The sequence below is a fragment of the Anas acuta genome, chromosome 1 (genome assembly GCF_963932015.1).
Source record: "Anas acuta chromosome 1, bAnaAcu1.1, whole genome shotgun sequence".
Classification (NCBI taxonomy): Eukaryota; Metazoa; Chordata; class Aves; order Anseriformes; family Anatidae; genus Anas; species Anas acuta.
Genome location: NC_088979.1, coordinates 67,723,659 through 67,741,475, shown reverse-complemented (window position 1 = coordinate 67,741,475; position 17,817 = coordinate 67,723,659). Strand labels below are relative to the sequence as shown.

The 17,817-nt window shown below is 39.5% G+C and overlaps 1 protein-coding gene across 3 annotated transcripts in view; it reads right to left on the bottom strand.

The window, feature by feature from the left end:
* Positions 1–15,172, bottom strand: part of CNGA3 (cyclic nucleotide gated channel subunit alpha 3) — a 35,257-nt gene extending 20,085 nt beyond the window's left edge. The window contains exons 1-3 of one of the 3 annotated variants that reach the window (XM_068681273.1): positions 14,361–15,172; positions 10,515–10,585; positions 5,203–5,334 (exon numbers count right to left, since the gene is read on the bottom strand). In XM_068681273.1, coding sequence (XP_068537374.1) covers positions 5,203–5,303 — 101 coding nt within the window. In that variant the 5' untranslated portion in view covers positions 5,304–5,334; positions 10,515–10,585; positions 14,361–15,172. The remainder of the gene's footprint in view (positions 1–5,202; positions 5,335–10,514; positions 10,586–14,360) is intronic. The other 2 variants (XM_068681257.1, XM_068681264.1) reach the window with 2 other exon arrangements.
* Positions 15,173–17,817: the final 2,645 nt, after the last annotated feature.

Below are 17,817 nucleotides of genomic sequence, written 5' to 3'. Positions count from 1 at the left end.
CATCTGCCTACATTCCTTCCAGGGAAATGATACTACACAAGACAATCTTTTAGACTGCACTGGTCTGTTTTAAAGACTTTATATTCCTCTTTATAGGAAAATGTACATCTCGTGCATCTTGTGTGATCTTAGACAGCAATGGTTTCTAACATTGCTACTGTTCTTATTTATTTGAGTCCTGAAAATACATTTTTAAAGTAGACAGAATGAGTTCTTAAAAAATAACTCTTTTTGTCAGCCGGTCGACGAAAACCTGACACAGGCCCAGGAAATCAGGCCAAACAGATTTTTGCTGCAGTTTCAGAGGAAGATCTATTTCGATTTTATTAGCCTCCATGAGCACAGAGAAACAAATTTAACACCATGCAATGTTCTATTTTGATGTAATTGTGCTGGTTTAATAGTGGGAATGAGAGCCAAGAGCCAAGCAGGAGGTGAGAATTGCCACCCAAAAGGCACTGTTAGCTAGCTTTATTTCTTTTTTCTTTCTTTTTTTTTTTTTTTTTTTTTTTTGTACACATTTTTAGTTGTAGTCTCCTTTATTCATGATATTATTCTGCTTTGGCATCTGTTTGGGCATCTGCTGACAATATTCAAGAGGCTAAGAATGCAGATACTAAAAACAATACTTTCCCTCTAGCTCCATTCATCAGCACAGAGTCATGCTTGCTAGTTACATCATCTGTTAAGTGCTTCATGTGCAGGATCATCACCTCCACACTTAGCAGTGTGGAAAGGTGTGCTCCACTGTCCCTACACGGGCTCATCTTACTTTGTATTTCTGTAACACAAAGTTTTACCAACTTTCTGTCCTCCTGTAAGCAGTATCTACAGAGGACTTACTGGCATCCTCCAAAAACACAAAGTTTTTGCTTTGATTCTGGGAACAATTCAGGGTATGGCTTTTGGTGTCTAGAGCCAGAAGTATGTTGAAGAAATAATGTTTTAATCCAGGTGAAAAAAATCAATATGCTTAACAGACCTTCAAATCTGATTCAGAGTCTCATAAAATTAATTAAAATTTTCCAATGGTTTAATTACTCTTAGGTCAGATTCTTACCAAGACGTGATCAGACATACTCTGTGAAAAATTTGTATCTTATGCTCCAAAAAAGCCTGCTAAACTGTAGGGGAAAAAAGGCAAAACTCTCAGACACAGCTACTGGAATCACATTTGATTATGGACTCAGCTTAACCAGTGAAAATTTGAATTCCTTATTTTAGTTTGATTGCTTGACTGTATTATTCTATATGTGCATCAAGATTTTCTATAACTAGGTTTATGTTATAATTAAATACAACAATTATTATGTAAATTCTGGCTTACCTAGCAAAAAATATATATATATATAACAAAAAGACAACTCATGAAAATCCAAATAATTTTGTGGACAGTACAATTAATACACAAAAGGCTCTGCCAGGCAAATCTTAAAAATGTACCTGTCCAACATTATACAGCAATCATAAACAGATTCCATTTTCATTCACAGAAATACAAATTGAGAAGTAAACCTAAAAAAATCTCTTTCTTCTATTACTATAACTCCCTCTTATACAACTCATGTGCATTTCTGATTTTCTTTAACCATGTGCAGATAACACAAGAGGCCTCTTTTGTCATCTGGCTTTATATTGATGCAAAGATACAGTTACAGGTTGGGCTTTTGATGTACCATATTCAACACACATGGCCTAGTCTTTACTTTATATTTACAAACACAAACTCATTCCTGTCTGGACTCCATGAGCTTGTCTGGTATCTGCAGCTAAACAGTAACCACTGCCATTACTGTCCAAGGCTGTTACACAGCCAGAAATCAACATGAGAATACACAGTGTGCCAAGAAACAGAGAGCAGGCCATAAGGTAGAAACACTAGCAGATGACAGTGCCCCTCAGCTTATTCTGAAAAATATTCTTTGCTCCATGTCTCAAGGAGGGAAACATACACTCTTCTCTTCAGCTTTCTAAAGAGCAGTTTATTCCCATGCTTTAGAGCTATCAGAGTAAACTCTAGGAAGGATATTTACATCAGCACTTGTTCTGTACCTTTCTCTTTGGCTCTAAATTTGCATGAAGTTCATCAAGTAAATCCTAGAAGACCGTTTTCACCTAAAATGCATGGAAATAATCCAGAACTTTCATTTAGTGGAAACTGTTCTGATCAGTTCAAGAGGAATGAACAAAGCCCTTTTGAGTAATAACTGGGAGCCAGACTTAAAGAGCAAGATTTGGAGCCAGATGGCAGTCACCTAAATTGAGGTGTCTAATAAAAGCTACCTACATTCCCATTATAGTCAACTGAGGTCTTATGATATGATTCACTTGCCTCAGACGAGGAGTCTAGCACCATTTGGAGTGTCTCAAAATACATGTACTTTCTCTTTTGGACCTCTTCTGGGCACAGAGGTCTCACTTTATATCCATTAGCACCAGCTAGATGCTTCAAATACTCTTATGATATCTCAAATAGTTTTAGATGCCTGTGTTTATGCAACCAAATATCTCTCATAATAAACACAGTCATAGGAGCCTGAAAAGCCACTCAAATTCAGGGTAAGCTGAACAGCTCCCTAGGCCCCACTGACTATTATTGACTACGTCTCCACTGATGATAGTAGGAACTTAGACACCTACTCAAATAAAGACTCAGAAATCCAGATATCTACAAGGCACAGCTGAATCCCACTTCCAAAATTTTGATAGCAAAACCATGTCTGTAAAATATTGGCTCTCTCTCCTATGTGAGCCATTTCTACTCAGAGGCTGGATTTTAAAAATCAAGACCCATTTATTATTTTTTGCTTTGCTGATTTTTGTTTTACTAAATGGACTGGGTTTACAGCATTACACTATAAGAATATGGGCATATGTATCACTATCTCTGGTATAATAGAGAACGACAGTTTAAAGACCACCAGCAGCTTCCTGTTAATTGTTTCAGTTAGTGCTTTTCCTTGATAATACCACATTCCACAACAGAAAAGCACTTAAGCACATCCTTAGCATTAAGCATAAATTTAACACTCACTGACTTAAATGAGAACTAAGTAATGTGCTTAATTGCTTTGTTGAACTACAGCCAACAGGAGTTAGAGGAAGATAAGAAGTTTCACTTGTCTAGAAAAAACGTTTGTTTTCTTGTTTGTTTATTTGTTTTGTTTTGTTTTTCCTATTGTCTATAGTTTTAGAACATGCTAACCTGAATTTGAAAAATGTGTATCAGAATTATTCCTTGGATGAAGTTAAAGACCAATGTCCCACAACCGTCTCCAACATGAAAATCTGAAAGTGGAAGCGTCTGTGACAATGACTGAAGCTTTAAGTATAGAACTGGAAACAGAAACCATCTTTGATGTTTGTCACAGATAATAAATGAAACACTTTTTATTATCTTCAAGCTCCCAGCCTTCCAGATGCATTTACAATCTCTCCCTTGGCTTTAATTCACATTTTCTTTTCATGGAAAAAAGGATTAACTTTTGCCAAATTAAACAGGATGAAAGACTTCTATCTTATAAAAAGCTAATATGTCTTCTGGTAAATAATAATCATATTCTTATAGACTGAACAGTCTAAAATACGTTTGTGTTCTAATGAACACAATCATATGTACTTTTGCTCATATACATACAATTATTTTTTTCCTGCGGTATTACAAAGGTATTATATATACTCACTGGCAATCACTTCAGCAAGCCAAAAACCTTAAACCTCTGAACCAAAAACCCCTTAAACATCCATTTAAAAAAATAAAAATAAATAAATAAATAAAAAACCCTTAAACTGTGATCTCTTTTACAGAGTGAGATTGTATCTCATTTCTCATCTATGTACTCCTGTAATTAATCCTGACCACAACAAATTTAATTTTAAATAAATGTCTCTTCAAGACCACTTTTATCATGATAAAGTGCAATTCATGTTTCAATCCCTTCATTTTAAGTCACTGCCTCTGAAACTGCAGGTGACTGCAGTGATTTAATTCTACATTTAGACCTTTATAACCACACTCTCACATTCCTGATAGTAGGACCATTTTGTGAGTGAGCTGCCAATCACTAATATTCTCTACCCTACTTCCACACCCCCAAAAAAGGAACATAAGGAATGGAAGGCTCATTTCAATCTGTGTTTTCCCTGTTTCTGAGGTATGACTGTAAATGGAGAAAAAGTACATGCCCTTCCAAATTTCCCCAACACCATGAGGTAGTATAACTAAGTCAAGCAAGCCATACTGCACAGAATAAAAGCAGCTCCATTTTCAAACCTACTTGCCAGAAGGTATCATGTAAGCAAAACAGGAAAAAAAAAAAAAAAGTCTGAAGAGGACAGGGATCACATCCATACTACATGCTAGGAGCATGCAATCCAAACTTATCATAACCCAGGCAGTCCTATTATACCTACTCTGGTCTGGGTACACAGCTGATCAGCAAGAGACCACCTGAAAAGGCCCCCATAGCTTAGGTGGTTAACCACAACCCAAAAGCAGGCCACTTTTTCAAGCCTGTACAGGTGCTGTGTATCATCAGACACTTTCCAGCAGGCCCAGCAGCATTTGCCTAGTCTAGAGAAATGACTGGTGCTATGTAAAAGATAAGTCCAAAGCACACTTGTTTATTTTAAGCAGCTACTTCAAAACCATTGAAACAGAGGATAGTGAATGTAAAAACACCATTACAGTTCAACTGTACAGTGAGAGGCTCTGAAAAGACACTACAGAAATGTTGTCACACTTTATATGCTATATATGCTCTGCATCACAGGAGCCAGGCAGTTTGAAGAGGTTGCTTTTAATAACCTTCCTAAGGCTTTTCACTGCATGGCACTGGGAGGATCCCTTTTTCTCCAAATCCCAAGCACACTCCAAACGTGGGTCTTTGCAAGCTGCATGGTGACTCAAGAAAGATGTTTCTACTTATTGAGCTGGTATAATAACCATCAAGGTGAAGATGATTTTTATTCCTGAGGTAATACAGGTTCTAGATCCAAAACTATAAGCCATGATAACCTTCCTGTTGCTGTCTTTTCTGTACTTTGGATATGCACTGCTAAGTCAGTTAAATACACAGGGTCAACAGTGATGTGGTATAACACTTCCAAAATGCAGAGCCAGAAGATCGTCACAATATATGCAGCAATCTGTCCTCTTGCAAATTATGCAGCAATGTGACTGTGATGAAATGAACGCATTACCTGATAAAGCCATTTTCAATCCTTTCGATATCTTCATCAGCAGTTCTGACAGACAGTCTGTGCGTACCAGGGTAGGAGTGCTGGGTGTTGATCTTTGCCATTTTGCTTTACATATCAACATCTAAATGATACCTGAAAAAAAGAAGAAAAAAGGCATTTTGTGAAGGCTGCAAGAGTAATGTGATGAATTCTTAAAAACAGTGATTTACTAAACCAACACAGTGTAAACAGCAAATTCAACCATTTAAAGCATAGCCACTGGTATTTACACACGCAATATGACAGCCATTCCCTGACTTATTTGCACTACACTTCTCATTTGAAGAAAAAAAATGCTAGTAAAAGTGTAACAACAGAAATTCAGTGTGACAAAGAAAATCCATCACAGCCAAAGAAAAGGTTTACCTGACACTATTCTTTTTTGTCTCTAGGGTTTCTGAATATCCACATTGTCATGCATATTATCCATAGTAAAACTGCATTTAACATCTCATTAAAAGAAGATTTGCATTTTAAAATTTCATTAAAAGAAGATTACCATTAGACAGTCAACCAAATAAGTTTGATGCTAATATGTGTTAGGACAATCAATTCCTCTTTAAGTCGATCCCCTTGTGCCAAACAATATCTATTTTACGATGAAACTTTTTATTCTGAAATCGCATACTGACTAAGCAGATCATTAATTTAATCTATCCCTCACCTTAACACATGACATGCATTAATCCTATGTTATCTAAACTCTGCACTAAGGCATACTCATCATTTTTCCGTTGCTTTCTAATATATTATTTTTGCTACTAGTGTTCCAAGACAAGCTGTGTTGAGGTATCTACCTGCCCAACTTCTATGAGACCTAGAAAAGTTATTCACCTAAGTTCCTTTCCAGATTTGTCCCTCAATGTCTTACTGACATTAGTAAGTCTAATTCATATCACATTACCTGCAAAACAAGTTTTAAGAGTCAAGACAAGTACCTTCAAAATGGCAGACTGAAATATTTTCAGTGAAAGTTATTAATTTTAAATTTATTAAGTGTTGAAACGCCATCCAGGAACCTTTTATATTTGAGATATGACTGGAATCAAATTCTGTTGGGATGCCTCAGACATTGTCCCTTTCTTGCCTGTAATCCCACCTCACAGACCATACAACATGCAACTTTAGCAGCCAATGAAATACAGCTCTTACAGAAACTACATTTCTCCCGTGTTATTGCTGAAGCAAACTCATCATTGGCTATTAGATCTATGTTATGCATCCAGTTTCCTAAAAAACAGACGCTTCACTTACCCTCTACCCCATTTCAAGAGAACTAAAGGGAATCATACATAACATTTAAAATTATTTAATATATTTCAAAATATAAACCAGATCAACTTAAATTTTGCATCCAGACATAATGAAATGGGTCTAGAAATAGTCCCCAGTTATCATACTTAACTCTTGGAAACCTAGTTAGTGTTTCTCATTTTACCTCATTATAGCTCAACTGATACCTAACTGTGTCAGTTTTTAAATGCATATCAGCTAACTTAAGCTTATATAGGGAAAAATAATAATAATAAAAAAAAAAAATTCTATGACACACTGATATAAAAAAATAAAAAGAGGTCTTTCAACCCACTCTCACATTTGAATGTTCACTCAGAAGAACTGATTCCTGAAGCAAAGATAATTTATGCTAAAAATATATCTACATATAAAAATATTGACTGAAACATTCTTACAAAATCAATAAATTTTGTATGTTCAAAAAGCATTTTGAATTGTTACTGTATATACATTATAAATATCAATTAATATGATTTGCTTTCAAACAATTCAGCCTTTGAGAAAGAAATATTTTAATAAATTAACCAGCCAAATGAATTTGTTTCAAAGTAGATATGGTACCAAAAATACTTTATCTTCAGGAAAATTTTTCATTAATTATTTTTGAGTTATAATTATAGCTTCTATTATATACCTGCTGCCACAGAAATAGATAGGTGCTTTGGTGATTAGAATGTTTATTTTGCCCCAGCAGTGAGTATTTAACTCCCATTTCCCAAATATTAATTTGAACAAAATTTGAGATAAGATTAAAATGTGGTTTTCCTTTAGTCATTACTGATTTCTTTCAAGTTCAGCATACCAAAACCTGCAAAAGTAGCCTACCATTTATGCTCTCACTGCCCAGGTCCCCAAACTTGATGTTATAATGGGAGGCTACAATGCAGTAAGCAGGGAGTTATGAGCACTTCATTTAAAAACAGAGCAGCATGCTTCCTGCTGGCAAATTATTGTGCACAGACAAAAGGCACAGCAGCAAATTGCTTCTTCCTACTAATACTTTCTCTTGCTGCCTGTTGCATTTCCACTGCTTAAAGCTATACTAAGTCTAACAAAAGGGAGCTTTGGAGTAAGGTGGCATGAGTTGCTTGAATTTTACTGTGCTGTATAGTCCCTGCTCTCCTTTAAGGCTCAGCCAAATCATTTTTTTCTTTAAACCAAAACAGAATTCTCCATCACATTGCAGGAGCGTTGTCACTCTTCCACCCAACAGCATCATGTATTCCCCATGTACCTCATTAGACTTCCACTTTATTTTACTTCAAAGTTTTAAAAACCTGATGGTGAGAAAAGCAGAATGATTCATAAGTAATAAAGCACTGACTTTGTTCTAAAGATGCTTTTCCAACACAAAGTTAGTACTGAGTTAAGGCCTTCACTAGTTCTGCCAGCTAACACAACAATAACCCTGTCATTAGCTGTGATGATTCACAATCAGATTGATGTCTATCTACAGCAGTTTTTAAACTAAAGTCACCTGGCTTATGATATGCAACAAAATGAGTATCTCTGGTAAGACAATAGGAGTATAAGATAATAAAAACCTTCTGAAATCTAGGGATGACATAGCCAATTTGCTACCAGCAACAGGTACTACCTCACTGAAAAGAGACATTGCCTCTGTAAGTGTATCTGTAAGCTTGAAACTGGCATGGCTTCTCCAGATGTTACTAATCTCCTGGAATTAGATATTACTAATCTGGAATTAGACACCACTAATAGATGCTGGATATTGCTAATCTCCTGGGATGCTTTGAATACGCCCGTGGAGTAGTGAGTACAGCAAAGTGTTGCACTCTTTATTTAGCCCTTCAAAAGCTGGACTACTGAAGAAACAAAACAAGCTGCTGGATATAAAACCAACACTACTTTGGAAGAGAAGCTAGCTAAGAAGATGGAAAGCAACAACAGGATTAAACAGTCAACCTTCACCACTGCAGAAGTTTAAGAACAATATTCCTCAGGCTTCCGTATGAAAACCTGTCACTAATGGTGAGGATGAAAAGAACTTCAGAACTTCAGCGGTGAGACAAGATGTCAGGATGGCAAAAAGTACGGCAGAAAGAAGAGGAGTGCAGGGAACTTCAACTAGATCAATTCCTCAACTTGATGGCAAATGACATGCAATGTAGGGAAATGCAAATCAATGCATGCAAGTAAAAAGCATGTAAACTACAATCTTACGGGCTCCCAAACTGACCGTGTGCTCTCACAAAGGGAACGTTATACAGGTACAGCTCAGCGAAATGCCCTGCTCAGTGCCAAACAGGCCTGCTGACACGATAGCTAACAAGATGAGGAAAGATGTATACATGGGTAGTGTTAATAACACAAAGAACATGAAAACTGCTCCATGAAACAACAGTGCAGACCCATCTGGAATACTCTTAGTCCTGCCCTTAAGAAAATATACTGCAGAACAAAAGCATGGCAAGGATGATCAAGAAAGTCACTGGATAAGAAGTTTTTTATTATTAATTATAATTATATTCATTGTAGATATTATGTTATTATAAAAGCTTTAGATTTTATTGTAAAAGAAAAATATGTGAGCAAATGGAGCTCATTTTAGAGCCCTTACAGTGATTTCAGCTGTAAATTCAATGTACACTGCAGTCTGAACCCCTATTCTACACTAGAAGAGAGGAAAAGAGGAGGGAAAAACAAAACCAAAATAAATAAATAAATAAATAAATAAATAACCAGAAATACAAGCCCCCCATTAAGCAGTGAAGCACACTGATGTATTTTTGGAAGGATTTAGGAAGACTGGATGGAGGTTCATTATTAAATTGTGCCATGCAAACCCAGCTGTGGTAGAGGAAGATGGAGTACAGGACTGGCAGAAATAAACACATTTGGGTACAGGGAAGCTGGTGAGACCTCCTGAATAAACATAGTTGGCCTTGCATGAAGCACATGAAATTCTGACAAATTACAGGCCAATAAAGAAGTATTTGTTCCTTCTAGACCTCCAAGGTTCCTGAAAATAAGTGTGTTTTGAAATGCTTATCTCCTCCAAATTCCATGAAATTGGATCCAAAGCCAGCTAGAGACTGTCTAGGCAGCAGCTCACAGTGAGCATTGTGCTGCCAGGAGTCAGCCAGCAGGTAAATGCTGCAGTGGTGTGAGGCTCCTCACAAACCTTCTGGAGGGCTCTTCAGACAGCTCCAGCTGAGGTCCGCAAGGCTAAACCTTTAACAAAAAGTGGATGCTTACAAGACAGCTTTAAGGACTGCACAAAGCTCATCTTTGTATTTTAAGACAGTTACTGCAGTGGGTTGGCCTTGGTTGGCTGCCAGCTGCTTTCTCACTCCTTCTCCTCAACAATCCAGGGGAGAAAGTAAGATGACAAAGCTCGTAGGTTGACAAAGACAGGGAAGTCACTTACTGAGTACTGTCACAGGCCAAACAGACTCAGCTCAAGGAAAATTATTGTAATTTATTGCAAATTTATATAATAGAGTTGGATGGTAACAGACAAAAACAGCTTTCCCCTCCACCTCTGCTTTTTTCCCCAAGCGCATAGGTACACTCAGTGCCCTGAATATTTAACACTAGACATTACACTGAGGGTAAAACTTGACTGCCTAAAGGCTGACATGTCTGATAAATCCATGGTAGGTACAAAAAACAGGTATTTAGCTCACAAGAAAGTTAACTAGATACAGAGATAGATAAGCAAATATGTAGGTAGTCAGGTAAGCAGGTAGGCAAACAGACAGTCCTGCAAGCCTAAGCCTAGTTATCCAGTTTGGGGCAAGAAATTTGAAGAACTGGATCCTCGAAGCATCCTCATGATTTTTAATTTTCCAGAACTCGGTGACTTCTCTTTAAGCACGCTGAGTCAAAACACGGAAAACAGAAACTGCCACAGGTTGCCACAACTTTTCAGAAGTGAAGAAATTTCTAGTGCTGGAAAGCAAAATAAAACCTATCCAAAATAATCTAAGTTCTTGAAGGACTGACATCTTTACCTGTGACTTACGCAGGGTTCTCACATGCTTCCTCAGTCAGTATTTCTTTCCTTGTTACCAATCACACTAACCTGAAAGAGATAATAATAATTCCACACTCCATTATACTGCTTTTTGGTGCGTAAATCACTGAGAATGAAAAAAGAGACAAGTGAGAAGTATGTATTATTTCACTAAAAATATAATAAATTACACATTAGTGACAGCTCTCCCAATTCCAAATGCAAGTAGTCCAAATACTGTTTAGTCTTCTTCCTTCTAGATTAAGCTGCAACTGATGTTTTATGTCAAATTATTTTATATGCACTGTTTGGTATAGAAGACCCATTTTATCAAGACAGCCAGTTGTCTAACAGCAAACATGAGCTCAAGTGGCAAATGAAAGCTTCAGATTCACATAAACGTTTCCTAATTCTGAAAACTAGGTAGGTCCTATTAATTTCTTCATAATATTAAAGACGTAGGACTAAAGGTACAAAGGCTGCAGGATGCATCTGTTAGGAACGTCACCATCCAGTGGCTTTCCCAAGTAGAGCACCCAGGCTTCCTACAGAAGGCGTGCAGAAAATCAGGTACCCGAGAATAAGATGCTGGGAAGGAACACCAGCCAAGAGGAAATGACTGAAGCTAAAATGGGAGACTGAAAATCACCAGGCATCTAACTCCTGGCCAAAAGCGACTGCCAAAACAGACCACAGGACACACTCACGTGTACGTTCTCATGAATTTGCTGTACTCTGACAATACACACTAGGGCAGCTGCCAGGCTGGCCTCTGGGCAGCTTCATGGCTTAGGATTTTGACAATTCTGCACATGCCCAGCAGAAACAAACAAACGAATTAAAAACACACAGGTATACATTTCAATGTTACACATTACATCAAATTTAGGAAGTTGCTGGCTATCAGCTAAGCCACCAAATCCAACTAGGTAGGTAGCCTGTCAAAATTGTGCAATACCTATGAGTTGAAACATCTATGAAAGAGGCTGGATTTAATATATTCTCCCTCCATCAAGATGCCATGTTGGAGCTATTCTAGCAGTTCCCCTTCTGGACAAAATATGTTAACTCCCTATAAATCAATTCCAAAATACCAACCAAACAAATGTCTATTAAAACTTCTGATGTGAAACAAACATCACTGTTCATCAAATAATGATGCCAGATCAAGCTGTTTACACAACCACTTAATATTCTTAATTTTTTTTTGTTTAGATGGAAAGGACTACAAATAGATAATATGACAATTTAAAAAAAGTTTTTCAAGGTGAATTATTTATCACTGCCACAGAGTAAAGGTGATTTTACATCTGATTTTATGATGGATCTTATGTGATTGTGTAGTTGGTAATATACAGTTATTCCTGAGGCTGTGAAAGATGTTTTACTTATTGCTTTGGAAGCAGTGATAAGCTGCATCAGATCGCTTACATCATTTTAGTTAAAACACTTTCTAAATCCTCACAGAGCCTCATGGGTTCAACCCTGGTAAGTCCTTGGGATTTATTTTGGGATTTGACCTCCACCTACATAATCCTTGTTACATCACTTTGCAGTAGTTGTAGTTCAGCTGTACATGACTGGTGTATTTTATTCATGACAGTCAGCAGTTCAACCAGTACAGGCAAATGTATCAACTAGTACGGGCAAAAATGGATTTCTAGGACTGGAGAACTGGACCCTGAGGCAACTGTATGATCAGTGCAACTTTTTCTTTCAGTATCTTAGAGCTTTCTAAATTAACCTGCAGATTTAACTCTGGCAAACTCTCATGGAAATTAGCTTTGTGTAAAGGCTACTGGAACAAGTCCAAGGGGTTGAAAAAATAATAAGCAGGCTGCACCACCATGCCCTCATCAACCATGATACCTAGCAGCTTAAAACACCAGTTCTTAAACCCCATGAGCTCTTTCAAAATTACCATTTTTATGATTATCTGCCAAGACATTGCATTTTCAATAGTCCATGGACACTGTCTCCTGGAAGTACGTGTCATTTATATGCACAGCCCAGCAACCCCACTACTGAAGATCTGTCCAACAAACACTTTCCCTCATAGGTACTCCAGGATGCGCATGGATTATGACACTGCTTATTCATATAATGTATAGTTTCAGAATGAAATTAATATGATTATCCTTGATCCATTTGATGGCTAGGTGCTTGATGCCTTAAGGTAGCAAAACAATATTTTAAATAAATGGAATTATTTGGTTTGGGCTTCCCTCTATACCTGTGAATTATTAGCAACATATGTCAGTTTTCTAAGATTTACACTTTTTGTTTGTTTGTTTTTAACTTCTTTTTTTTTTTTTTCTCAGCACATTTTCTGTGAATATGTTATTCTTAAACTGGAAACTGTTGAGCAGAAAATGACTGTGTATATTGAGCATAGTATTGTAAATTACAGCACAGTAAGTTACAAATTACAGTTGACTGGACAACCAAGTCACATTGTGTTCTTTCTGTTGCCAGTAATGACACAGGTATCCATGTTTATGTATGGAAAACAAGCTCTGCAAGGCTTTTCTAACTGCTAGCTAAAATTTAGCAGTTCTGCCAACATCTTTGTTAGTGCAGTTACTGTTAAAAGTAAACATAAGAGGGGAATGAATGTAGCTAAAACATGTCAGATTCACTGTAATGGTATTTACAAAATACATCTAAATGTATACATGTGTATGAACACTACCCATTCCAACTTGCTGCCTTCCCTCTCTCTGTAAACTACCACAGCCATCCCGCTTGGCTAGGAAAGGAAAACAGGAGAGGCAATTTGTGCCATGTCTCACACGCAGTAGCAAGGCTTTCAGCAGAAGGGGATTTAACAGATGCTAATGCAAAGAGATGGCAACACTGGAGAAGCCTGCAGGATAACGTGCTGAACTGAAATGACAGAGCTTGGGTGCAAACTGGATGACAAAGGCTGGGATGAGCCGAGGCACTCAGGAGGCAAAACTGAGAGGCTCTGACATGGAAGCATGGTGTGTAATTTCGTAAAGCTGATGTGCTCTTCTCTCGTACCGTTCACTGCTTGTTTACCGCTGATTACCTTTGCTGCTTAGACATCTTGACAGTCCCATTATCATCTGAACTGTGATTTTTTTTTTTAATTGGGTGGTTTCGGCATGAACACTCAAAGAAAATGATATATATTAAAAAAATAATAACTGTGCAGAATAAAGACAAAATCATGCTATTGCAAAAGCTAACACTTGGAACTCAAATTTACTCAACTGTAACAATATAAATTACAGATTTTTAAATACAATAGTCCTCTTACTCCTTGTTTTGATTGAAACAACTCTGAATGTAGAAAATACAGTGAAAATTGTTCATTATTAAACAGTATCAACATTTGCATTGAATATCATTTTTCCAGGGATCTGAAGCAGTGTTCAAGTCATTTTTCCTCGTCTTCTCTTTGGCTTTTAGCAAGTGAGTAGAGTATGCTTTAGAGAAAGATGCTGCTTATACTAATTATTGTACCCTGCATGCTCTTAGGCATGCCATGGACTGGTTTACACCTCGCACGTTTTGCAAGACATGTCACATCGCTCAAAACAAGACCAATTCAGCGGGAGCACCAGGAACCCCAAGAAAGGAGCTTGCCCTGCGGCGTCTGCTACCATGTCCTTGGCACCCCCCAGGCAGCAGGCAGCAGGTGCCTTAGGCACTGAGAGTGGGGCGATTCGCCTCGACCCCACAGATCTTTGTGTGAACGAATGAATTAATGCTTAAAATAAAAAAAGAGCATGAAAGTTACGCCTCCCCGGCAAACTTGTGCGCCCAGCAAGGGCAGGCGGAGAGTGGCGGCAGCCCCACACCTCCTCCTCCAACTCACCCGTGGCGCTCTCCGTGCCGCTGTCGGCGCTCACAAACTCCCTCCCTCCGCCCAGACCGGGCGAGCGATAGAGCGATATCTCGATATCCGCTGCGATATCGGCGGCTCCGGCTCCTCTCCGGCTCCGGAGCTCCCCGGTGGGGCCGGGCCCGGCGCGGCCGCCCCCGGGCGGATTAGGGCCAAAGCCCGCCCGCCTGAGCCCGGCTCAGCGGCAAAAGCCGCTCCGAGGCGATCCTGTTAAGTTCTCGGAAGGGATCAAAACGTCAGAGCAGCCCGCCGGGTGCTCATGCCCTCCTCCTCTTCCTCCTCCTCCTCCTCCTCCTCCTCCGGCGGCCGGGCGCCTCAGCCCCTCGCTGCCCCCCATGCTGAGGGGAGAGGGAGGGCGGGGAGGCTCCGCTCGCTCCCCTCTCACCTTCCTCCTCCTCATCTTCCTCTTCCTCATCCTCCTCTTCCTCATCTTCCTCCTCCTCATCATCATCTTCCTCCTCATCGTCATCTTCCTCCTCCTCGGCCTCGGCGGCGGGCAGTGTGAGGGAGCAGGTGAAGCCTCACCTGAGGTCCGTGAAGGCTTTCACGCTCCCCTGAACTTCTTCCCCTGACTCCGATGCTGCTTTTCACAGGGTCCTGAGAAGATGGAAACGACGTGCCGTGTGTGAAAGCGCCATAAAATGACCACTCGGCTGGAAAAAGAGCCAGCAAAGCCACGTCGTTTGTAGCTGAGAGGCTGTTGCACCTTGCTGCACAACGTCAGTTCAGCTAGACTGAACAAAACATGACTAGAAATGCGTGTAAGTGCTCGGGTCTGTGGAGAGGGAACGAATTACTCACTGCTCTCCCCGCTCTAGAAAATTATTTTACATATGGAAGATTAAGCACATCACACGCTACTCAGAGGAAAAAGCTTAAAACTCTTAAAAAACACAATCAGAAATTCAAGGTCTACTTTCTCAAGCAGCTATCACGTCAGCCTTCAGAGCAACACGGTGTTTGTTGATCGAAATAGAAATGTCCAGGAAGGCAGCAAGCATTTGAAGAGCATGTTTTTGCTTTTCCTTTGCTGCTCTATTGGTCCCTAGAGACCTCCAGGCAGTATTTTGGAAGTGCAGGCGTGGGAGCTAGCCTACCAGGGTGCACGACCTGCCAGGCTGCTGTCTTTCCTGGTGAGGCTCAGGAACTGGTTGAACTTTACAGGTGCTACATTTAGATATGCACTGTTTGCGTATCCTGGTTTCCTGTTACAAGGCCTAGTCACGCACATTGCCCCCATGTTCTGTTTGCTACATGAAAGGAGCTTGGGCAGGGAATTCAGGAGAAACCTATGGAATTTTTCCAAAGGTCTCAGATCTGGATAGCAAGAGGGTTAGGACTTGTGGTTGCATTGCAACTTGTTTCATCACCAAAGTCTGGAACCTGGTTTAAAGGCTAGTGCTGATGAACACAAGGGAAGGAAGTCTACAGAGTCTGCAATTTTAGAGAGGACAAGTTCTCATCTAGCACATATTACTGCTTTTTGGTAGGGGGATGCTACTTCCTTGGTTTGGACACAATTGGCTTCAGCTTGGTATTTGGCCCAAAAATGTGTAAATTTGCAACATAACTTCTATTTTTGGCACCTAACCTTGGTAAAAATTACCCCATGTATACATTAACCATTTAAGGGAGGCAACCAAAAGTAAATTATACATGCACACACAAAAACACAATTCTGCCCAGTGACTCACGTCCCTCCCAGATGCAAGCAAAGCATTTCTAAAGGACATGGGATAAGATTGTTACTTCCCAAACAAGCCTGTTAGGGGAATGATTGTAAGAGCTAATAATGGAGAGTAGTAATGGAGGCTGTTCGTCTTTAATATGCACCGATGAGACCTCTGTGTATTGGGCTTCATATCTGACTGGCTAGAAGCAATGTTCTTGTAGTGATAATGATGAAATCTGACAAACTCTATCACAGATTTATGAAACGTGCTTAAGTTTATGAGAGAGCAAAGCAGTGTCTTAATCAAAGTATTCAGAAAAAACCTTCAACCCTCAATCTTTCAGTGACATTCCGGTTACATGAAACATTCCTGGATGATTCAATAGCTGATTCAAGCTCCCCATATCATGACATTCTTGTTTAAGTATCATCAGATGAAGAACAGAAACTGAGGAAATCTCTGCTCTGCTCGTCTTCTCCTACCATTAGTTAAATATAGAATCATGGAACAGTTTGGGTTGGAAGGCCCCAGAGCAGAACATGATAATCACAGAATCACAGAATTGAAGGGGTTGGAAGGGACCTCAAAAGATCATCAGGTCCAACCCCCCTGCCAAAGCAGGTTCCTCAGAGCAGGCTGCCCAGGTAGGTGTCCAGACAGGCCTTGAATATCTCCAGAGAAGGAGACCCCACAACCTCCCTGGGCAGCCCGTTCCAATGCTCCATCACCCTCACCATGAAGAAGTTCTTTCGCATGTTGGTGCAGAACTTCCTGTGCTCTATCTTGTGGCCATTGCCCCTTGTCCTGTCCCCACAAACCACTGAAAAGAGGTTGGCCAAGTCCCTCTGTCTCCCACACCTCAGGTATTTATACACATTGATGAGATCCCCTCTCAGTCTGCTCTTCTCCAGGCCGAACAGACCCAGGTCTCTCAGCCTTTCTTCATAGGGAAGATGCTCCAGGCCCCGTATCATCTTTGTGGCCCTCCGCTGGACTCTTTCCAGGAGATCCCTGTCTTTCTCGTACCAGGGAGCCCAGAACTGGACACAGTACTCTAGGTGAGATAAAATGAGGTTAAAGAAGAAAAAATACAAAAGCATAACAGAGCATAATATAAATGGTCTTCCTTTCGTTAAACTGGATGTGTTTCCTAATACTCTACATCTGTTCTAGCATTTTATCTATCAGATGAAGTCTTTCTCCAGAGAAAAATATTCAGGGGCAGTCAGTCATACCAGCTATCTGTCACTGCAGACCTTGACTTTATAGGCTCAAATACAATTTTGCAAATAAAACAAGGAGAGTTCTGAAAAGTGGTTAACTATTTGGAAGAGCCTTCAGGGAAAAAAACAAACAAACAAACAACAACAACAACAAAAAACGTGTGGATGTTTTTGACCAATGGAAATCAATGAAATGCCTTCTCAGTGAACAACACAAAAGGAATGATACGTCAGATATCTGAGCAAATACTCTCTCCCCATGAACACACAATACTTGTCCCAAAATAGAAAAACTCAGGAGATAATTCAGCTGCCTTAACATAAGGGTCTGGTTCCGTTTTACATACCCTAGTGCACCTTGCTTAGCTTCCAGTTGCATTTCCAAGAGGGCACAAGTCTCCCATAGATCCTGTGTCATGTATACAAGTTCCACTCAGCTGTTCCCCTTACTTCAGTGTATATCAAACAGCATTACATCTGTATTTATGCAACTGAAACCCATCCCCAAGTCACAAGTCCCTTAAAAATTTTAAT